Source organism: Rhinatrema bivittatum, chromosome 11, assembly GCF_901001135.1.
Source record: "Rhinatrema bivittatum chromosome 11, aRhiBiv1.1, whole genome shotgun sequence".
In the NCBI taxonomy this organism is placed as follows: Eukaryota; Metazoa; Chordata; class Amphibia; order Gymnophiona; family Rhinatrematidae; genus Rhinatrema; species Rhinatrema bivittatum.
Window position 1 is genome coordinate 57,170,798 of NC_042625.1, and position 24,836 is coordinate 57,195,633.

At 41.2% G+C, this 24,836-nt stretch overlaps 1 protein-coding gene across 2 annotated transcripts in view; it reads right to left on the reverse strand.

Moving 5' to 3' along the window:
• The window catches only part of CCDC60 (coiled-coil domain containing 60), a 126,686-nt gene that overhangs the window by 24,822 nt on the left and 77,028 nt on the right, over positions 1-24,836 (reverse strand). For both annotated transcript variants that reach the window (XM_029571595.1, XM_029571596.1), the window contains exons 8-11: positions 23,448-23,538; positions 18,909-19,182; positions 11,949-12,036; positions 5,781-5,873 (exon numbers count right to left, since the gene is read on the reverse strand). In XM_029571595.1, coding sequence (XP_029427455.1) covers positions 5,781-5,873; positions 11,949-12,036; positions 18,909-19,182; positions 23,448-23,538 — 546 coding nt within the window. The remainder of the gene's footprint in view (positions 1-5,780; positions 5,874-11,948; positions 12,037-18,908; positions 19,183-23,447; positions 23,539-24,836) is intronic.

The window sequence follows — 24,836 nt, forward strand, 5'->3', positions numbered from 1 at the left end:
TACACTTATAAAACATGGTTAATGTGCACAAAACATGATTTAGGGGCCTAAACTATGATTTCTGCCATAAAATTTGTAGGGCCAATTTTTTAATAGGTTGATATTCAAAGCCATTGAGATGGATAACTGAAAAGTTATCCGTCTAAATAGCTAACGAATGATATTCATCGCCGTATGCAGCTACATTCTAGCTGCATAATAATTTATGCAGCTAGAATGTAGCTGCATATATAGGGGGCAGGCCGGGAGGCAGGCGGAGGCATTTCCGGGAGGAGCAGAGTTAGCCGCATAAGTTATGTGGCTAGCTCCAATTTTCACTTAACTTATGCAGCTAACCCTGGTCATGCTATAGGGCTGTCCTAAAGTTAGCCACATATACTTATCTGACTAACTTAAAGATAGCCAGGTATATTCTGCGACACTTCCATGCTGCTGAATATCCCACTTATGTTAGCTGGATAGGTAAATATGGCTAACTTAACTAGCCACTCCACGGCTGAATATTGGTCTCAAAGAGTTTAGATTCCTAACCCTTGGAGTTGGGTTCCTAAATTGGATCTTTTGAGAATTTACTAGGGCAGAGTTTCCTTAGCACCCTAAATTTAGGGCCTAAAAAGGGGGTGGATATGGGGGAGAAGTTAGGGCAGGGAAACAAAGGTGCTTAGCATGATTTATTTATTTAAAAAATTTAGTATACCACTTATACACGGGTAGAAGTCTAGGCGGTTTACAGGCATAAACATACATAATATTATAAATAAAAAAGAAGAAAAACTTTAAAAAACATAAAAATATAAAATAAAGTTAAAAGTAAAATAGGCTAAAAAGTACAACCAAATTGAATATAAAATAAAATAAATATTAAATAAACATTGACTGAACACGAATTAAGTCGCCAGCAGAAATGAGTGAAAAAAGTGGACGTGAAAAGATATTATTCAGGATTATTAAGCTGAAAGGCAATAGAGCATAAGTAAGTTTTTAGTTTTTTCCTGAATTCTTTTGGATTGGTTAAAAGTCTTAATGTGGTTGGAATGGAGTTCCAGAGCAGGGGAGAAGGCATGTTTCCTGGTAATTTCTAATCTGCCAATTTTGACTGTTGGGACCTCAAGGAGATGTTTGTCGACTGATCTTAGATGTTGCCAAGGCTGGTAGAAGTGTAATGAAGTGCACAGCCAAATGGATGAAGGATTATAGATTAAAATTTTATACTGGATACGTTGTTTGATTGGTAGCTAGTGGAGGTTAAGAAGATCAGGGGAAATATGTTCTTTCATTTTAGTATTTGTTAAGAGGCGAGTTGCAGAATTTTGTATAAGTTGGAGCAGACGTATTGTTGATTCAGGAAGGCCTATACATAAGGAATTGTAATAGTCTAAACCTAAAAGAATGATGGCTTGAAGCACTGTTCTCAAATCTGCTGGAAAGAGAAGGGGTTTTAGACTTTTTAGAAGATTCAGTTTGTAAAATGAGGGTTTTTTTTACTAATTTAGATATGTTGACTAACATAGTTTTGAATCTACAATGATGCCTAGATTTCGTGCATGGATTACAATGGGGATCTGGTGATTATCAAAAGATGAGATGACGGACCAAATGGTGTGATAGGAATAGTGGATAGATGTATCAAATCAGTTTTTACAGCATTTAGTTGTAATCCAATAGGAGACAGCCAAATTTTTATAGTATCTAAATAAAGAGTGATTAATGAGAAGTTATGATTCCAGGAGGAGGAATATGGAATGAGTAGTTGTATGTCATCTGTATAGATCTTGAAGTCTATGCCTAGGCCAGTTAGTATATGGCATAGTGGAAGGAGATAAATGTTGAACAGTTTTGCGGACTGAGAAGAGAATTGGAGAGCCCCAGTTGTGGTGGTATACCATTCGGAGTGGTAGAAGTCTAAATTAATTTGTTGAGAACGGTTGGATATAAAGGAGTCAAATCATCGAAGAACAATATCTCAAAGTCCTATGAATTCTAGACTAGCAAAGAGCAGGTTAAGATTTAAGGTGTCAAAGGCTGTGGTAAGATCAAGAAGAATTAGGATAAAGTTAGTGTTGGTGTCAAAGCCACGAATGATTGTATCAAAAGCGGATAAAATTAGGGTCTCTGTGCTATACCTTTAATGGAAGGTTATTGTATTTGGTTAGTTGGTGAAGAACAGTTGATTCAATTACTTTAGCAAGGGTGGGCAATGAGGCAATTGGGAGAAGATTAGCAAGCTCAAATGGGTCGGTTGTTTTTTCCTTAGGTATGGTTCTAACAGAGGTTTGTTTGAGAATGTTGGGGAATGTTCCTGGGTTAAGTGATAAGTTAACTAACTGCGCTATGGATGGTGAAAGGAAATCTTAGAACTAGGCACCTAATTTAGAATCTTAAATCTAGGGAAATAAACAGCAGGCCAAAATTTAGGTACCTAACTTTTGGGCTCTTAAATGTAAGTGAAATTTAAGCTGGAAACATAGGAACCTAAGTTTGGCTGAAAATAGGCCATAAATTTAGGGACTCATTTTTTTTTTTTTTTTAAATATTGGCCCCCATTTTCTTAAACTTTGTGCACACAAGACATGAGTTAGGAGCGGGTTGTGAGATAGGATCATAAGCAGTGCTGCTAAAAGGGTTAGGCATTTACGAATTAGTAGCATAAATTGTGCACACAAAATATAAGTTAGGAGCATAAATTGTGCCCCTAAATGATATACCACAAAACTTGAGTTAGAAAAGCAAGTTATGTTCCTAAAAGTTGTGTGCATAGGGAGGATAACTTTAAAACAGTTGCTCGCATGAACATATGCAAAATACACCTGCAAAATGCAATGCAAATACTTCAGCTCCCAAGCTGAAGTAAGTTGCGTGCACCGGCCAGCTGCTGGCACGCGAGTCTTCAGGAGAGTCATCAATAGCGCTATCCCGACCCACCCCCTCTCCCCGCACAGAACACGCCCCCTTGCCTACCCCTTCCAAGATACCTGGCACTTGAGCGCATACCAGCCTTTATGCATGTGGCCGGGGCTCTTGGAAAATTTGCCCAGCGCGTGCAAGGCCCAGCCATGTGCTTAAAGGCCAGATTTTATGCACGCGGGCAGTTAAAAAATCTATACATAAATGTTCTTGTTACCTTGTAGAAATGTATATAGTTGTGTGGCCTGAGACTATTAACCACGAGTTGATAAGTGTGATGTTTGACACCCTACTAGCGATGTACATAGTCAATTAGAAATGTATATACTTATATAGTCTAATAAACCTGTATATATTTGTACATACTGCCAGCCTTGTTCACAGTCCCATTTGTTTTTCTGGGGTGAAGGGAGGGAAATCCCACCCACTAACACCTTATTCCCCAGGTGGAGGCACCAGGTGCCAAGAACATGAGAACAGACGGACCTGCCCTAGGGGGGTCACCCACCAGGTCGGTCCCGGTCATAGAAGAATTCTGTGCTTTTTCTCCTATATCTGTATATCACTACCCCAAACCTTAAAAGTCAGGGCCTGTGTTTGTAGTCATCTGAATCCAATTCCCCTTCCATCCCCCACTGTCAAAGCGGAGAGCGACACTGCAGTTGTGTCAAAAGCATCAAGACTTATTAAGGATTAGGACTTATTAAGGTTAAGAATAGTAATACCATGCCTTCTGTTAGGGTAGTAAATGCTTCTCCATGCGAGGTAAGCGGTCAAGTGGGCATTACACACTCTTCTGCTGAAGGGGCAGCTAAAGCAGCTTTTAGCATGACACCAGAGACTCAGTAATATGCTGTCTGTTTGTTCTCTGCGTATCTGCTCAAACTAAGCAGGGAATTCACTGTCCAGATCCCTAAATGGATTAGCAAACCTTTTCCCCATCAGAACAGCCTGTTTTTCTCCCTCTTCCTCCCTGAGTCTCTCCAACTGATCCCTCCCAGCAGGCCCCAACTGTTTCAAAATCTCTCCTCCTCTCTCTCTATTGGCTCTTAACTCAAGTGCTCTGTAGTAGGGTGCAGTAAAATGTTGCAACGAAAAATTGGGGGGTCAACAATACAAGGTAGGAGGGTACTATATATAGTTATATGTTTATATAATTTTATAATATTCTTCTTCATCTTCTTCAAGGTGTGCCAGCATCGTGGTTCGTGACCAGCCCACAGGTTGTGTAGGGCGCCTCGTGGCAGAAGGCCTGTCTCCAAGCCCGTCTTCACTGGTTAAGTTTTCGGAAGTCTCTTGTTTTTAAGCGCCGGGGTCCCATCCCTGGTTCTAAGTTCCTGAGTCCCTGAATCCTGTTCCTGGTCTTCGGAGTTCCTTGTTCTAGCTTCTGTCGTTGTCCAAGTCTCAAGTCCAGAGCCTGGTCCCCCTTCGGTGTGGTCCGTGACCAGCCCACGGGCTGTGTAGGGTATGCTGCAGCACAGGGCTCATTCCGTACCTGAATTTAAAATCAGAACTTGAACCTGAATCCTGAACCTGAGTCTTCGCCTAGTTCCAAATCTTCAGTGTCTTCTTCTCGTCCAAGTCTCCAGTGCTTTAGTCATGTTCTCATCAGAGTCATCTTCCATCCTCGTCCCCCGTCTGGTTTCTCTGGTGGGCTGAATCCAGGGTGTTACAAAGCTATTCTATCCTTCTGACAATCGCATAGCTGCTGGGATGCCAGGATTCATTCGATGGGGAGGAGGTATATATATCCGTGGCCCCTGGAGCAAAGGTGGGCAATACAATTCAGTCCAAACTTGCATGTGCTAATCAGTAAGTTACTCATAATGGCTGATTTTCTCTGAAGATCAGAGGCAGATAATAGTGTTCAACTGAAAAAAATTACTTTAACTTGAAAATAAGTATCTAAGACAAAATGGCAAAAATCATAAATAGTAGGAGAAAAATCATAATCAGAAAAGCAGTAGTTTCTTTGTCCATGGTATTTCTTTTAGCCACTCTCCTGCCACCAAATGACCCAGCCTCCACAGTTTCCACTGTCCCTTTCATATGGAGGATGGGATGATTGTTATTGAAGACAATCATCAAACAGGGGATAGCCAGCAAAAAAAAAAAAACATTTTTAGTCCAAAAATAGCTGTTTCCAAAAATTCTTTTTCCAAAACCATTGATCCATAGGTCTTCTTTGCTGTTTAACTGGACACAAAGAGAGAAAAACCCCAAGAACTCAGTACATCCAGAGGTGGGGGTTTGTCTTTCTATCAAGAATTGGTCCAGATTGGATAGCGATAGCAAATCTCTTCACATCTCAAAATCCTCACAAAAATCTCCTCCTCAAAACTCTTCAATTCTCCTGGGTCAGTCCACTAGGGCAGCATAAAAACCCTGATCAGTCCTCTAGGGTAGGAGGGAAGAGGAAATACCCTTTGCACATGCTCAGGGGAAAATTTATATAGCTGAGACTCATCCCACAAAAAAGGTGGGATAAAGGTAAGGGGAGGACCCCAAAAATGAAAAAAATCCTAAAAGGCTGGAAAAACCAGCCTTTTAGGAGAAAATATATGTAGCCAGGCTACATATATTTTCTCTGTTTTGCTCCATATTTCCTCCTAAATGTGGCCCAAACAATGTAGAGCTCAATGAACGGCAGTAGACGAGCTTTGCTGAAAGCCACACCATGCTTAACCCCCATGATAAGACCTAATTTTTTCAGGAAAAGTATCCTAAATAGAACCACAGACACTATTTCCTACAGCAATCATTGTTCCTTAGATTTCTCATCAATAAATTAACCCTGTTTACATTGTGAGATTATATTAGCTTGGAGCATGATGTTTTAAGATTGGAATTTTTGCATCTCTAACAATTTTACTTACCGTTTACATCTCTGTTCCTGTGTTTTCAAGCTCTCTGTTTCCTCACAGGCTGGGCTGCAGATCTTATCCTGGTTTTGAAGCTTGGGTGCTACCCTACAAGAAAAAGACAAGACCCTATGTATACAGACATAATGGAAGGATAATATGCACTCCAGCACCCACTGTACTGCTCCTTTTGTTGGTAATACACAATGAATCTTCTGCAGCATACTGCACTGCTTGTCCTTCTCCAGAGACAATACATTTCCTGCAGCGTGTCTTCTATGCCAGTGATAATATATATTGTACTTCCCATTCCAGAGGCAATACACACAAGATCCCCTGCAGCGTACTACCTGTATTCCAGAAAGAATGCATCTCTTACACTACACAGTAATCTTCAGAGGGATAGCTGTGTTGGTCTAGTGCACCAAAAATTGACAGGAGTCAGGTGGCACTTTATAGATGAAATGGACACTGTCCTCAAACTCATGCTTCAATAAATTGGTTACTCTATAAGGTACCACCTGTCTCCTGTCATTTTTTACTACACAGTAATGTTCCCCCCGGTCCATAGATAATTCACACTAAATTTCTTTTTCAGAAATTATTCATACTGTATTTCTACTGTGTATTACACTGTTTCTTTTATTGCAGAAATGAACCACACTGCATTCCTGCACCATATTTCAAGACATAAGTACACCAGAGCAAATAGGCTGGATAAATCATGGTAAACATTTCAGTCATAAAATTGTAAAAAGTGACCAATGTTTTGATTTAAAACATTTACCAAACAAGATAATGCAAAATAGAAAGTAGAATTTTCATTTCCAAAGCAAATAACACAAAAACATAAGGGACATGACTCATATTACATTAACCCCTTCCCCAGCTCATAGTGTGTGCAAGCATGAGTTTGTAAAAACCATCTTTGAAAATTTGGAGAATGTAGGGTATGCAATGTCCCAGCTTTTGATGTGGGTCCTTTTTGAGAAGCAGGTACTGTTTTTACGATAACATTTTTCAAAAAATGCTCAGATCCTAATTAGGTGCCTAAATTTTCAACTGAATTTAGGGAAAGAGGTAAACTTTTGAAGAGTTTAGTTGTCTAACTTTGCTAGATAAGGCACCCAACCCTAGTTGTCCCAGCTCAATCCCCCATTTCCCAACCACACTACTAAATTGCTTCTACTCCCTACCAGCACAGGTAACAACAAGCCACCCAACATCCAACACCTGGTACCAAACCTTGTATTTCTCATAGAAACATAGCTCCCCCAGAATGGAGGAATGAATGCTTTCCAGCTCTGTCCCCATAACTTTTTGATTGTGCTCTTTAGCATGATTGGAATGAGGAGTGGCCATCCTCTTCCACAACATCTACAGACTAACTCCATCAGCCCAGAAATACTCAGTGGTAAATGCCTCCTAATAACTAGATACGAAGAACAAGCCTGCTTTCCTACAAGTGTCTGCTGACAATCTGTTACTATGTCTTGACTTGGCTTCAGCTCCCTGAGATCACCATGCTGATGCTTCTATCTGCGAACCAGCCAAAGACATCATTGAAGGAATGGCCACTCTCAGGTTTACTCACTGCGTAAAGCAGTAAAGGGAATGTACACATCAAGCCGGGAACACCCTTGACCTCTCTCCTCCATCACACTAATGGCAATCTATATATCTCCCCACTGTCATTGTCAGACCACCATCTAGTAATACTGATCCTGGACCTGCCCATAAGAACACCATCATCCACTCCCATTTGCTAAAAGAATTTGCCACATCAAGAATGTAACCTCGGAACATCTTCTAGAGAACCTGCATCTCACAATAAATACTTCACTACAACCCTCAGTGGCAGCATGGTACAACAGTATTAAGGGTCCTAGATAAACTAGCCCCAAAGAAAACCTGTAATCTCAAGCAGTAAAGCCTCTGCCCTGGTTCAGCAGCAAGTTATGTGACCTAAGGCAAGAAAGAAAGCAAGCATCTAGAAAGAAAGTAGATTAAAAACTGTTCATTTAATAGGCTGAAATGTAACCAACATAATTAGACTATAAAAGATTTTTTTTATTCTTACCAAAAAAAATTATTTTTCTAATGCACAGAAATGTATGAAATAACTATTTAAAATTCACAAAAACCTCTTCCACATTGGATTCCCAGTATAATGACATCCAATGACGAATAGGAAAACTTTGCATGTCACTTTGCTGACAAAATCCTAAAGATCTGCACAGATGTAGATATATCAAACACCTGACAAACCAACATTGGAACCTATTAATCTAATTCAAGAATAACCAGCTACCAGATTATAAAGATTCTCTCTGACCTCAACCCATCATCCAGCAACTTTGACCCCTGTCTAGCTAAACTAATCAAAGCAGCTCAAAGGTCTTTCCAACTGGATTGCCCAGCTGGTGAGCCAGTCCTTAATTGACAGTGTTATGCCAGCCATGTTAAAGAAGACTACTGTCAACACATCCATCCCTGGATCCCAAGATCTGGACAACTACAGGCTCATATCAAATACCTCCTTACTGGCCAAAATCATCAAAATGGTGGCCTTCCACTAGCTCCAGATCTTATTGAAGGAAAGGCATTCTCTGGATAACCAGTCAGGCTTAAGGAAAGGCCACACCATGGAAACAGTTCTAGTTCTACTAGATAATTTCCTCAGAAGTTCAGATGGAAGAAAAACTCAATTCTCAGACACCTTCAACACTGACCATGATATCCAAATAAACAGATTAACAGGCTTTGGTAGCAAGGGCCCAGTCCTGAACTGGTTTCAGTCATTTCTAACAGAACACAACAGGTTGCCATGGGTGATTCCTCCTCCTCTATCAAATCTTTCTCATGCAATATGCTACAAGAATCAATAATCTCACCAACCTTATTCAGTATGTCCTACAGGCCCCTAATCAAAGTGATCAGAAAAGCTGAACCTCAATAAATTGTCTATGCTGACACCATTCAGGCTTTATATCAATGGAATCGGACAGAGACATAGATTTACAAAAAAATCCAAAAACCTGCTCTGCAGAAATCTGAAAATGGGCGACCAACAAATGTAAGTGAAACCCCATATAAAACAGATACCTACCCTAGATACTGCTTCTGCTCCACTTGACAATTTAAAATTAACTCTCAATGTCACCCCTCTGGGATTAAAAACCAAGGTACACAGCCTGGGTGTACTCCTGGATGGCAAACTACATATACTATCCCAGGTCACCACAGGAGCACCTTCTACCAATTCTTTGATAGGACCAAGGAAGCTGCAGTCTAAGTGTATCGGCTATATTATTTGAATTTCTCTTGCTGGTGTTAAATTGTATGTGTTTAGCTGCCTAATTGATATAATTTATATTTTTATTCTTTCTTTTTGTTTAATTAATCTGTTGTGACTAGATAGAATCTGCCACTGGGAATTTGAACCTATGTTTTCTTTTTGTCGGGTCCCTACCTACTAGATGTTTCTCTCCACAGGGGACCACTGGCTCTAATAGTTAAAAAAGCTTTAAACAGTTGGTAGCCATAGCTTCTTGGAGAGGCCTAAGAAAGCTGTAAACTGTTTGAATTGTGCTTGTATTTAGCTGGCAGATCTAAACTATATTTTTCCTTTTTTGAATTGAGTTGGTGTTTAGTTGCCCATCAGATTTAAACAATAAATATTCTTTTTCTCTTTTTGTTCAATTAATTTGTTATAGATGCCACTGGAAGTTGTATACCTTCTAGAGAAGAATGGTAGGTCTGGGGTGGAAGTGGAGAGAGTCTGAAGTGTCGCATAATAGTCTTTTATCTGAGCCACCACTTCTTGAGCTTATTTCCAAAGAGATTTTCTCTACTGCAGAGCACATTAGCAAGCCTAAACTGGACATTTTGTCATTGGTCTGAGGCCCATAGCCATCCAGTTCTGCGGGTGCCCATACCCACAGCAGGGCTCTTGCTGCTGTTTTGAAAACATCAAAAAGTCAATCGGACCATATCCTTTGCACGCACTATTCCCTTGTCCACCAGTGATTCCATGGCATCATGCTGCTCTCGAGGGAGCCACTCTGCCAAACTCTTCACATCTTCAGAATATTTTGCATATGCTTAGGGATCATTGTTTTCAAATTTTATTTTACCCAAGAATTTATTGGTGTTTATTACATCAACAAAAACAATAGAAAATTGTTGAGGAAAAAAGGAGCCATTTTTTCCACTGATTTACTGCTCTTTGGTTGGGGTTAATAAACACTAATAATGAAGGTCCATACATATACTGATTCATGAACTGCTGGTAGGAAACTGTGTGGGCGTTAAGCATAGCTCTTTGTAAACCTTTCTCTAATCAAGATCAAATGTGCAGGGGGCGACTGAGGAGTAGGTTCGGGACCTCTTGGCTTTTTTGAGATTGGATTTAACCATAATTACCATTCTCTTGCATTTCTGTAACCCAAATATATAATTCTGCATTTTTTAGTATTAAAAATTAGTTCTCTAGGAGTTGATCACTCCATGAGATTTCTTAGATTGTTTCTCATACCAACAACTCCCTTACGTGTGTGCACTTCATTACAGATCTAGGTGTCATCCAGAAAATGATTAACTTTCCGTCCTAACCCATTGTAATATAGCTCACAAATATATTGAGCAGAACTAGCCTCAGAACCAATCCCCAAGTACCATTCTTTCTTCAGAGTAAATTTTATTTATCATCACCATGCTGTGTTGGGTCTATACACAGCTTGAAATGCAACTGTAATCCACCTTTAGTAACAGATAATGAAAATGTGTGAAGGGGTACTTGTGATATTGCAGGGTTACAAATTATACACTGTCTCTTTGTATGTTTCATTGTACCCCACCCTGAATGAAGGAAGGGTGGGTAATAAATGTTTTAAAATAAATAAACCACAGCAAAAAAAAAAGACAGGGATAGATATAGTCTATAACCAAGGCAAAAAAGTATCAAATAACCATAAGATAAATGTAATACAAATAAGGGTGTCAGCAAGCCAGGAGACAAGTGCATGACCACCTCAAAGGTGGTTGCCCGGACCTCTCAATCATCCTGAAGAGACCTGAAAGTAATAGAAGGTGAAATTCTTTTTATGTACTTTTTATATGCAATTAAAACCAAACATAGCATTCAAATAACTGCTTAAATGCAAAAGCAGTTAGATATAGCATTCCGAGAAATCAATGTGACTGCAGAAGAAACAAAACCCTGACAACAGTTGACATTTCGGTTTCCCTGCATCAGGGGGACTTATCTGACAGTGTAGAGTTCTTGCGTAGAAATGAAATGCTCTATTGGGGGTCACTTGATCTCTGATGATGTATGAAGAGTGGCAAAGAACTGATCTGATTGGACCCTATCGCTGTATTTAAAAGATGGAGCTGCCTTTCAAAATGGAGCTGCCTCTGAAAACGGAGTGTCCAATGTCTGACATCACACCTTATAACAAAATAAGCTTTATTAGCATGAACAACTCTGCAGATGAGAGCAAGTATCATCCGCCTATAGTATAGTAAATGAAAAACATTTAACAGCTCCATTTTTTAAATACAGACTGTGCCTGCTCCTTCAGTGTTCCAATCAGCTCACAATGGACCACAAGTTGGGACATTGTTAATAGTGCAAAGACTGCGTAAAGATCTGACCTAGCTGCTAAATCACTACCAGTATGAAACTTCTGAGCAAATCTTCATGCATACATTTCTGTAATTCTCATGTATTGTGGAATGAACAGATTACTAAATAATCAGCAAACTTTGTCAAAGTTTAATGCTGTTATATGCTAATGAGGTGTGCAGTTTCATTATTGATTCTGGGCTAGTAATTGTGCAAGGGTAAGGCTGTAGAGACCTGTAGTTCAATATGGATCTAGTAAATCCTGAAGTAGTTATCTCCAGCAAGAAACTTGCATCACACATATATTGCAAGGTTACATATCCATTCTATTAGGTCATTCTATTATTTTAACAAGATAAAGATCACACTAAAGATCTAATGAGGGAGGCAAACCTTGGTGCTAGCACTCAATTCCATCACAGGGTGTACAATATGAAATACCCTTTGCTGAAAGAATCAAAATAGGCTTTAAAACGTTTCTGCCCATTTTCTGGTATGTGATCTCATTTAGTTTATGAGTATATAAACATTGAACTTTGAGGAAAGTGACATACCAAGCCAGCTTCATTTTCTTAAAACCGTCCTCAGCAGCCAAGTCCCTGATTGCATGCACTCGAATCAACTCCCTAAGCTTCATAAGGTCTGATGGAAAGAAGATCATTAAAATCATAGAAAATAAAAGATACATAATCATATATTACAAGGCAACACCAACATAAATTTATATCACAGAGCAAGAACAAAATCTCAAAGATCTTACAAATGACATCATAATGGCTTGCAATTCACAAGTGTGATGGGCCTTGTCTCCAGGAATGCACAGAAAGGAACCCTGCTCTCAAGAACCAAAAAAAGAGGGCCATTGTTAGCCAGGAAAATGTAGGCCCTTTACCAGGATATGAAGATCATTTCTAGGAGAGCTAGTTTTTGATTATAGGAATAATGTGGTTGCCATGTTACCCCAGAAAAACCTACTTTTAATATAAAGGGCCAAAGATATTAAAAGTGTTTTCCCATCCTGAGTCTATGGGAAAAATGCTTGTGCAAGCGCTCCAAAGAAAGGAAACTCACGGATTGGTAACTCCTTGTAGAAATATACACCCTAGAACTAGAATTATTAAGAAAGGCATGAAAGACCTATGGTGACTACTTCTTAATATCCTTCTTCCTTCCAGCCTTATTGAAGGAATTGGCAAAGGATGTACCTCTCTTCTCCTATGTCAGACTGGGGGCCTAACTCAGAGAACACACATGATATACATCTTTCCCTTCTGAAATAAAAAACTACACCTGCTCTCATCTTACCTAAACTAGCCCCCCATCCCCCGTGCCTAAGGGTTGCCCAATTCCTCCATCTGCTGGTAGAGGTGCATAACTCACTGGTTGTGGATTAACCTGTCTTCATAAGAGAAAAGGAAATTATCAGGTAAATAGCAATTTCTCAGTAGGTAACTGATGGATTCTGTGAAATATGCTGGCACAGTTTGCAGCATAGTATCTTGCAATTTTTTGTACCATTTTCTTCTTTTTAAGTTTCTGTTTGAAGTTTGGATTATTACTAGTTTTTGTTTCAGGTATTTGTTGGAAAGCTAGAACTCCTCACATACCCACATTTAATTCTTGGGATTTTCTAGGTATAGGGACTTGGTTTAGAAATCTGGGAAGGAATTTAATGTATCTAATAATTTTTATTGCTATCATGTTAATCTCTTGTATTTTATTATGCCACATTCGGCAATGCATGTTGAACTTCTGCTGTAAATCCACTTCCAAGCTGATTGCTCCTATAGCTATAACCACACTACCTGACAGTTCTGAACTTTCCTCTGCAGATATTAGTCCTATGGAATTTGACTGCCCTCCTGCTGCCCCCAAAGAAGAAAATGATATATTGCAACTAGACCTCATATAAATTTAAAACCTAGTGAATTATTTCTTGCTTCAACCCTCTGACTGTATTACTAACCAAACCCCTAGATTTCATCAAGCCATGGTAAAAATAGCAGAAATATGGTGCGTTAGCATCTAGTGATAAAAAGATGGGTGTGTTTAGGGAAATTAATGAAATTCCACATCGCGTATGTAAATGTTGCGTCGTGAGTCATTTTACACATCACATGTCATATCGACATATCGACAGCAGGACCCCATCAATGGAATGTGTTGCCTCCAGACCTCAGGCAAGAGCCTTGCCCATCTACATTAAAAAAAAAAACTTAAAACATGGCTATTCAGCCAAGCCTTCCCAGTCACTTAATTCTCCCTCACTTCAGCCTGACTCTTTCAAGCTGACACGCCGTTCTTACTCCACAGTCCAGTGCATTGTTTCGAGTGTTTCTCTCATTTATCATCTCATTTGTTTAGAGATGACATTTTAGGTTATGGTATGGTATGTTATGACCCGTTCCACAGTTAATTGTCACTCTTGTTCTCTGTATCGCCCCTGAGTGAATGTTGCAGTTACATTGTAAACCGATGTGATTTGTATCTTTTTACAGGAACATCAGTATAAAAAAAAGGGGTTAAAAATAAATAAATAAATAAATAAATAAATAAATAAATGTCATTTTACATGTGTCGCATTATTATTTTCTTTGTTTATGTATATACCAGTTTCTTATAGCTGCCTCTTTGAGGGTGTGTCAGGAGTTAGAGGAGGAGAGGAGTTTGGTGAGTAGTTCCTGGCTCACAGAGAACAAGTCTGATCTCTGTAGGCTAGAGAGGCAGACCTGGGGTTGCTGAGGCTGACAGAGAGGTATATAGAGGAGACCTACAGGGAGATAGTATAATAGCTCTCCCTCCAGTCTGGCAGGCCCTGTGCTGCCTTGAAGTCATCTAGAAGGCATCTCCTTGATGTGGCAGGACGTGATTATAAAGCTAGGACCTACCCATCAGGTGATGCAGTATTCTCTTGCATCAAGAATTTGTCTCCAGGGGTATGTGCCCAGGATGGAAGGGTTAGGACAGTCATTGTACTTGACAATTTGATTCTTTTGAATGTAGCCAGCTGGGTGGCTGGTGGGTGTGAGGATTTTTATTTTCATCTGATTTTCATATTTAAAACACTTCTTAAAGTTAAACTGGATACATTTTCTGTCCTCTCTGTCTCTCACAGCAGGATCTAACATTGGTGATTTCCTACCTAGGATTTAGGGTGGGCTTACAGGTCTTTGGTCCCCTGATGAGAACCCTTTTGCCCCAAAATGATATCAGGTGTAAAAATCTCTCTCTATGTAAATGAGTGGAAGAACAACTCCTTGGCATGGAGTGCACAATGAGATATCACTTCTAAAAGAAACTCCATAGTGAAGCCTGGAGACCTCACCAGACTATGAAATGGAAACATCCTTATTGTTCAAAGGCTTTCTCAAACTGATCTCATGGTGTTCTAAAACAGCTGGGCAAATAGTGTTCTGACATCCAGTCCAGACCTTCCAGGTGGGAGGGACTGATGGGGTTGGATGGCTCCTTAAAAGTGTGTCCTAAGACAGGTACAGTGACATCTGATGGCCAGACCAGAGGGATCTGCCACAGTAGATGACAAAGGCATAAAAAGGGCACTCAGGAAAGATAAGGCCATAGCAGAAAACATAAATTAATTATTTGCTTTAATCTTTATTGAGGAGAGTATTGAGGAGATACTTAGGCCAGAAACATTCTTTGAGAGTGAAGATTCAGAAGAACTGAAGCAAATCACAGTAAACTGGGAAAATGTAGTAGAGCAAATTGACAAACTAAACAGTAATAAATCCCCAGAACTGGATGGTATCCCCACTGTTCTGAAAAAACTAAATAATGAAATTAAAGACTTATTACTGGTAATATTTTACTTCTCAGTCAAATCAGCTTTGGTATCTGAGGATTAGAGGGTGGCCAATGTAGCTTATTTGTTTTTAAAGTAATTTTGCATTTACACAGATATTTTTCAAAATAAATAACAAAGTTTAAAAAACTTTCCATGAGACCTATGATTGTAAATGCTCTATGGGTATTTGATCACTCGAAGTGGTTTTCAAAAGTTAATGTAAATCACACATAAGTGAATTTAAAATCTACCCATATTACTTATTAGATCTCTATAAGTGCAATTATATGAATTCCCTTTTATGAAGATATATGTCCCTTTTAGTACTCAGTTCTTTTATCTAGAAGGTGGCATAAAGAGGTGAAGGTATGCAAGGGAATATGCTAGTGAGTTAGTGGCAGATCCATGCTGGAGCCTAATTTTGTTGGATGAGTGTGATCTTTTCTAAGAAAAATTTTGGTGCTGCCAACAGTGACTTCCTATCTCACCAAAAAGGGAGGGTAGGGGAAGGGTTTGCAAGTTTATTATATTGAGCCTCAGTTACCATATTAGTCATTTGTTTACTGTCTGAAATTTCCTATTCATTTAATTTTTCCACAGACAGATAAGAACATAAGTTTTGTCATACTGGGTCAGACCAAAGGTCCATCAAGCCCAGCATCCTGTCTCCAACAGTGGCCAATCCAGGTCACAAGTACCTGACAGGATCCCAAGAGGTAGACAGATTCCAAGCTGCTTATCCTAATAATAAGCAGTAGATTTCTTCAATTCTACCTTAATAATGGTTTACAAACATTTCCCTCAGGAACTGATCCAAACCTTTTCTGAACGCAGCTACACTAATAGCTTTCACCACATCCTCTGGCAATGAATTCCAGAGCTTAATTATGCGTTGAGAAAAAAAAATATTTTCTCTTCTTAGTTTTAAATGTATTATCTAGTAACTTCATTGTGTCCCCCCTGGGCTTTGTACTTTTCAAAAGAATAAACAACTGATTAACGTTTACTATTTCCATTCTACTCATTATTTTATAGACATCTATCATCTCTCCCCTCAGCAATCACTTCTCCAAGCTGAAGCGTCCTTAATCTTGTTAGCCTTTCTTCATAGGAGAATTGTTCCATCCCTTTTATCATTTTGGTCACCCTTCTGTGTAACTTTTCTAATTCTGCTATATCTTTCTTGAGATGTGGTGATCAGAACTACACACAATACTCAAGATGAGGTCGCACTATGGAGTGATACAGAGGCACAGGGGCCGATTTTAAATCCTATGTGTGCGGGGTACATTTGTGTGCGCTACCCGGTACAAATGTACCCGTGCGTATTTTATAAAATCCAGGGTCAGTTCGCGCAAGGGGGTGCACACTTGTGCACCTTGCATGCAACGAGCCCAAGGGGAGCCACAATGGCTTTTCCCTGTTCCCTCCAAGGCCGCTCTGAAATCAGAGCGGCCATGGAGGGAACTTTTTTTTTTTTTTTTAGCTCCCCTCCACCTTTCCCTCCCTTCCCCTATCTAATCCACCCCCCAGCCCTACCTAAATCCCCCCCTACCTTATTTTGCCGAGTTACGCTTGGGAGGACTCGGGACCGCCCCAGGACCGCTGCCCCGCCCATTTTTGAAAGCCCCAGGACATACGCGCGTCCCGGGGCTTGCACACGCCGCCGAGCCTATGCAAAATAGGTTCAGCGCACGCAGGGGTAGGTTTTCGGGGGTTACGCGCGTAACCCTTTGAAAGTCTACCCCATAATGTTTTATTCCTTTCCATTCCTTTCCTAATTCCTTTCCTAATAATCCCTAGCATTCTATTTGCTTTCTTGGCTGCTGCACACTGAGCAAAAGATTTCAATGTATTTTCAACGATGACCCTAGATCCTTTTCCTGAGTGTTGACTCCTAATGTGGAACCTTGCATTATGTGACTATAACTTGTTACTCTTCCCTAAGTGCATCACTTTGCACTTGTGCACATTACATTTCATTTGCATGCCCAGTCTCCCAGTTTTGCAATGTCCTCTTGCAATTTCTCATAATCCTCTTGTGATTTAACAACTTTGAATAATTTTGTGACATCGGCACATTTGATCACCTCACTTGTTGTTCCCATTTCTAGGTCATTTATAAATATATTAGAAAGGAGTGTACCCAGAAAGATCCCTGGAGCACTCCAGTATTCACTTTTCTCGACTGGGAAAATTAACATTTAGCCTTACTCTCTATTTCTTTTAACCAGTTGGCAAGCCACAATAGGACACTGCCCATTATACCATGACTTTTTAATTTCCTAAGAAGTTTCTCATGAGGGACTTTGTCAAATGCTTTCTTGAAATCCAGATACACTATATTATCTGGCTCACCTTTATCCACAAGTTTATTTACGCCCTCAAAAAAAGGTCACAAATTTGTGTGGCAAGACTTCCCTTGGTTAAATCTAGGTTGGCTTTGTCCCATTAAACTATGCCAATCTATATATTCATCAATTTTGTTCTTTATGATGTCTGGCACAGACATCAGACTCACTGGTCTGTAGTTTCCTTAATTGCCCCTTGATCGTTGTTCGTCATTGGACTTCTAAGAGTTTTTGCTTATGCTTATAGAGGGTGATCAGTTACATCTTTTATATGGAGTCTTTGGGTTACCCTTAACAGCATGGAAGGGTATAAACTTTCTTGTGCTTATCTTAGATTTCAGTAGGCCATGGGTTACTCAAACAGGATTTATTTCTGACTTAGTAGTATTGTTGGAAAAATTGGGGGCTATGAGAATAACTTGTGAGGGAAAGAGGGATGACAGTAGAGTTCAGGACGTGCTGATAGAGGCCCTCTGAGGGAATATTCAACTGTTCATAGCTCATGGAATTGAGCTCCAAGAGGAGGGTTATGGTAGATGGGGGAAAGGGAGGAATATTGTACTGGAGGAAAAAAAAAAATCTTAAAATGGGAGTATTACTTTTACTTAATATGCATCTATTCTTTATTATATCTTTATGTAATGACATAAAACCTATAAATAAAAGAAAATAAAAGGGGGGGGGGGCATGTTCTTCTTGTGTGTTTATTTCTGGTTTCTCTTTGTTCTGCTGGGAGATATCATGCTCAGATCCAAATATGGAGTTGTGTGTGTACAACTGCTTTCTAAAGATAAACTTCTATGACTGTAACTAATCAGTTTACCTGTTCTATCCTCAATGTGAACTCACTTGCTAAGACAGTAAAACTGTTTCTGGAATTCTCTAAACTTAAATCAGATGCTCTTTTTATCCATTAAATTCACTTCAAAAGCAATATGGAATTTCCCATAAAAAACAGACGCATCGGAGAAGTGCATTTTACCTCTGTTATCTCATAGAAAAGAGAGGTGAGGATATTGACTGCCAAACACTTCCCTTTAAAAATAAACAAAATTAAGAGAGATAGAGAGGGCAGATTTATCCTACTAAGGGGAACATTCATAGATTTACCAATAACTCTTGCAGCACTATATTATCCCTTTGACCTCTAGCTTAGATTCCTTTCAAATTTCCTGACTAAACTGCTGATGCCCATTGCAGTAGGGAGAAATATGCTTTTTTAAAATTCACTGCCAACAGAACACTATAATTTTTATGTATGAATGGAATGTGAGCTAACAGAGAGCCTTTTGCATACTACAAAACTGTTCAGTAAATGCTTCAGAATGACACAAAAGACAATGTAAAAAGGCACTCACAGTCTGAGACTGCTTCGTCATGCTCTCGACTCGTCTTCAACAAGATCAGGGAGCTGCTGGCCATGGAATCATTATCCTCCCCTTCTCTGTAACCTTCAGAAGAGGTCAGGATCCCTGTGGCACCATCCTCAGAGCTGGGGATGAGGGAGGACATACTTCCCATAGTAGGAGTGTGGGTAGAGGACAGGCCGCTGAAGCGGGAGATGCTCATTAAGGATGCTTTCCGGCGAAGGAAAAATTGGCTGCGCACTGGTTTCTGCAGGATCTTCTTGGTCTAAGACAAAACATTTATTTAAAATTATTGATGATACAGTTTCTAAGATTCATCAAATTAAGGTCACTGCATTGAGCAAAGATTGGGAAGGTTTCTTCCCCATTCTAACTTCAGCAAATTCTTGATCATTTGGCAAGACAGAGGATGAGTCAACATAAAAGTTTTAAGGTTGGCACCTGGCTCGATTTTTTTCAGGATAGGCTGATCGAGTCCTGGTTTTACCTTTTTGCATGCATAGACTTGTACTCCTTAACCAGAACTACAAGTTCATGCATTCAAAGAGATAAAACAAAGACTGGACCAACCTGTCCTAAAAATTCGAGCCAGCTGATCACCATAAAACATTCCCAGTTATTCTGATTTACAGCATAATCATCTTCCCACATAAGCCTAAAATATTATCCTTATGAGTGGCTATATTACCCTCTTGTGTACAAGCATCATTGCTGCAGCTTCTCAAACTTTTTCTTAGTATAATGTATTTCCCAAGACCTTCAGGTTAGTCATATGGAAGCCTTGAGTTGTGTGGCTCATGACACACTCTCCGCACTATATAATTTAAAACCACTTTTTGAAATGTGCAGAAAGACCTATCAGTAATAATTAATTATTTTAGTTTATTTTAAAAATGTTTTATATTATCTGTATAATAAAATCAAGATGGTTTACAAAAAAACTAATATATTTGTGATAATCAGTAGGAGAATAGACAGGAGGTATCCACTCGGGAGACAGCTGACCCCCACAGTAAATCCCAGGGGCATATAGGCAGAGCACAAAAAAAGATTAGGAGTCCCAGGAACTCCCTTAAAACTGAGTACTACATTTCCCAGGGGGCCTAGCTTGACTGAGGAGACCTAGGAGGCTAAACAGGAAGCAGTTAGGCAGGAGGTTGGGCTCGAGCTTTCCGGCAGTAACCTAGGTGACATTGATTGGGGTGGAGCTGAGGCACAGGTGCCAGAGGAACAAGGATGCTGGGAACAACCAGAACCAATGGAGGTAGAGCTGCCTTCAGAAACAGAGGAAGAAGCAGAACTCATGGATGCCTCAGACTGAAATGGAAAGGAGGTTTGATCAGTCTTTGATTCTCTGGACTTTCCTAGGCAGGATGCCTCTCCTCTGGCACCTCCCAGTATACTCTTCCCTCAGCTTCCAGGGAATCCCTATCCCTTCAGAATCTGATACTCCTTTGGAATATTTCATCTTTCTCCTCTCTGGTCTCCCAGGAATTCTTGAGGCCTAGCCAACCTCTCCGTAGGTCCTAGTCACCTTTGAGCAAGATCACTTCTCTCCTCGGTTGCAGAAGCCAATTGGCACCACTGATACAACACACCACAGAATCCTTCTCCTTCTCCCTTTCTACCTAACTCTTGGGTGACTCAGCAGCAGAGAACAGATAATATTGGATGAAGTCTGCATCTCAATTTAGATAGTATCTTAGCTGTATAAAGACAGAGGCATTGATCAATAGAAGAGATAGGGCATGGGCGGGAAGAAGAAACAGTGACCAGTGTCATACAAGACCCCAGCCTGAAAAACTACTAACTATGGAGGATGACTGAGGACTAGCACACAGAGTCAGGACATTTTTCCCCAAACCCTCAAGAGACTAAGCTAAGAGAATCTATTTAAGTTCTTAAGGGGGGCGTGAAATGCTGTACTACTGTGTTTTGGGAGAAAGGAATTTCTGTTAGAAGTCTGAACAATTTAAGAAACAGAGCATTGCTAGCTTTACTGTTTTCTTTAATCGCTAATGAGACACTGAAGTTACACAGAGGCAATTTTCCTTGTTTAATTGAAGCTGCAAAGAAAGACTACTTTGTTTTTTTTTCTACTATGGGCAAGTAACACCTTTTAAGTTATATATGTGAAGATCCATTGCAGAGTGCTCCAGTGACCTGTAAGTAGTACTGTAAGCTACTGAAATTGTCTTTTTAGTCCTCCCAGCTTTGTGCTTCTCACAAGCCCTCCCTCCTCACTCCTGGGCGCCATCCCGTTTCCTGTATAAATCAGTACTTATACTGAGGCAGTCTCAACAGTCAGTTGCCAGAGCTTAGTCCTATCCTCCATTCCTCGTACTCTAGCTCTGCTTCTTTTTCCAGAAGACTTACATTTTGTCAACTTCTACATTCAGATATTACATTCGGCGCTCCTGTTGTTCTCCTTCCTGGCCTCCTGGATTTCAGGTTAATTCCTGCTCCCTATCCTGTGACTGGCCTCTTGTCCATGTCAGGGGCTACCCCCATTCCTCATGCCTTGCTGGCCACCAGCACCAGATGGCTCAACCTGAAAGTCAGTGGTAGATGGCCTCAGTTGAAGTCCATCTACCACTGGTGGCCAGGATTTGACTCTTCTGGGACTACCTACAGGCTACAAACATTACATCAAGCTCTGGCCAATATGATCTTTACTGAGTTGGCCACACTTTTTGAAATTCCTGGTGGGGCTGGACCAATGCCTGGAAAGCCTTCAGGAATACATGGTATGCCTGCAGGAACAGGTTAATGCCCTGTCCAAAATCTTCTCTGTATCACTGTCACTGCAAATCCTGCCTTCTATTCCTATACTTCCTGCAACTATGAAGCGTATGCATAAGGAGCCTTAGGTGGAGACATCTCCACGTTTTCCTGGAGATCCAAAAGTACTTTATAGTTTTTATCCTGCAAACCTCTTGTTTTCCTGATAATAAGTCTAAAGTGGCATACCAATAGCCTTACTGACTGGTGGAGTTCTGGCCTGGACTGGTGGAGACATGACTTTAGACTGTGACACCTTGAGCACGGTGTTTAAATGCATTTCTGATGACCTGAGCTGCTTGATCTTAGCCTCTACTTCCCTTCTCTGTATGAGGGAAGGGACCTGTACTGTGGGACAGTAATTTGTAGAATTCCACACGGCTGTGGCAAAGATGGGCTGGGATAATGAGGCCTTTGTTGTGGCATTCCTGAATGGATTAGCATATCGGATCAAGGATGAATTGACCTGCAGAGAGCTGCCTTTAGTGTTTGATGACTTGATATCCATGTGCCTATGTGTGGATGCCCATATTCGTAAATGACAATCAGAGCTCCAGTGTTCCACTAGGAGTCCTACACCTCCCACAAGGTCCAAGGAAATTTGCGCCTGTGAGATTGATGATGAATGTAGACCAGGCCTGGGTTTATGCAAACAACCCAGAAGAGGAGAAAAGCATTCCTCTTGCTGAGACCTCAGGTCTTGTTAATTGGGGGGAAATATTTCCTCAAATTTCCATGCAAGTGCGTGGTTAAATATTTACAGAATACTTATGTTTTCTTTGAACCGCCCCAGTTAACTCAATTCCTAGTGGGGAAATTCCCCATAACTCCTGCAGCACTCTGTATAGCAAATGGCTGCTGTGCCGGAGGCCTCTGGCCCCACCCCCAGGTCTGCCCCGCCCCACCCCTTTCCCGAAGCCCCGGGACTTAGACGCATCCTAGGGCTTTATGCGCGTCGCCGGGCCTTTTTTAAATAGGCCCAGCACGTGTAAATCTGGGCCTAAGAGCATAAAGGTTTTAATATCTAGAACCTGGGCTGTACCCATGGGGGAGATGAATACCCCTGCTTAGGAGCAAATCCCAAGAGGAGGACATGAGAGAGAAAGAGAGAACCCAACTTGCTCCACAGCCTATCCGAGCTTAAATTCTCCACCCAGTCACTCAGATCATTAGGGAGGAAGGTTACCCAGCTTAAGGACCTGGAAGAGAAGTTCAAGGAGGCAAGCACTAGGACGTGTTATGCCAGAGGACTGAGTGGGAGAATAACCTCTTGCAAGAGTATATTGGAATATCAGTTACTAGGCCAGACAGGGGTGCCACTCACCAGATAGGGCCAGGTGTGTACATGAGTCCTACTCCCAGGAGTGGTAAGGATTGAAAAGGGTAGGCCCAAAGGACTGGACAGAAGTAAGGCTAGACATCCTCAGGAGGGGCTAGAAATTCCCGGATTTCCTCTTTGTGTTGAAACAGGGGTAACCTACATCTAAGTTTAAGGCAGCATAAGAAGCCTTCTTGTGGAACAGAAGAGGTGGAGAGGCTCTTGCTTCATTACAATAATCCAATCACTAGCAAAGTCTAGAGAAAACCCAAAGTTTGGAGAGCATCTCATAACCATACATGATACACCATGTGACCAATCAGTGTAAATCCATTGAATAATATTTCATACTGAGGCAACGAAACCAGAAGAAACACAACATTTTCAAAATGAACCATGATGTGAAAAGAGGAAATTTAGAATGCATTTACCTTTCCTGGTGTGACAAACTGCTCCCATTTGAGCTCCACTGCTTTTTCCTTATTGATTCTTTTTAATGTACTTCTACATCCACCAGGCTCCCTAAGTGAGAAACAACATAATGAGTTTTCCTTTTTGTTTCTCTGTTTACAATTCTGCTTTTATTACAACACAGCTCTCTAATGCAATGTAATGAATGCTGGATTATTGCAACCCGTAGATCAGAAAAAGTGAAATTACTACTTACCTGATAATTTCCTTTCCTCTAGAGCAGACAGGCCAGTCATTACACATGGCTTATGTACACCTACCAGAAGATGGCAAAGAATAACAGGCTAGCTGATGTCATACCTTATATGCATCCGTGCTGACACCACCCTGCCAGTATTATCTGCAAACGCTAACTATGAACAACTTTAAAACCAAAAATTAACTGGAATATCTATATATAAATGTTGTGCTCCGGGTGTGGATCCTTGGGCCGACCGGCAATATGGGACGGTCGGAAGGCAGACACACACAGTGCGGGATGGATCTTCACCTGGAAACCCGTGACCCCACCAGAGGAGCTGTTAGGGCCCGGGTCGCTAGGACTTAGGTGGCTTCGCCCTGGAAGTCCGAGGTCCCCCCAGGAGGAGCCCGTAGGGACCCGGACCGCTGGGACTTAGGAGAGTCACTGGCGTGAGGGAAAACCGAGGACGGACAGAAGTCTGGACTGGTAGCTGTAGACAGGAACGAGGAGGTGTGCCGGAGTCTGGGTATGCAGCAAGTAGTGGCTCCAAGAAGCGAGCCAGAGTCGAGGCAGGCAGTGAACAGGCAGAGACGTGAAACAAACCAGGATCAAGGCAGGCAGCAGGCAGGCAGAATCGTGAGACAAACCAGGATCAAGACAGGCAGCAGGCAGGCAGAATCGTGAGACAAACCAGGATCAAGACAGGCAGCAGGCAGGCAGAATCGTGAGACAAACCAGGATCAAGACAGGCAGCAGGCAGGCAGAATAGCAGCAACTAACTCTCTCCAAGGAGTGACCACGTTGCAAGGCAAAGCAAAGAAGAAAGCTGCGGGTTTAAATCCCCCTCCGGGGCTGACGTCAGAAGGAGGGCGGATCGGCACATCCGGGTGCTGGGAGCTCAAAAGGACAGCCCTCGCGCGCGCGCATTCCCCCGCAGGGGGCGGAGCTATCCTCGGGCTTGCCGGCATCCCCACGAGGAGGACGCCGCTGCCATGCGGCCAGGCCGGCCCGGAATCGTGCAGCTCGCGGCGCAGGGAGGAGACCCGCGGGGAAGGTAAGAGCCCTGGTCGCTGCGTAAGCGACTGGGGTCGCAACAATAAATACATATATTATCTCCCGCTTTTTTTTTCTTTTTTGAATTTCCAGAAAATGAAGAAATCTAAGGAAC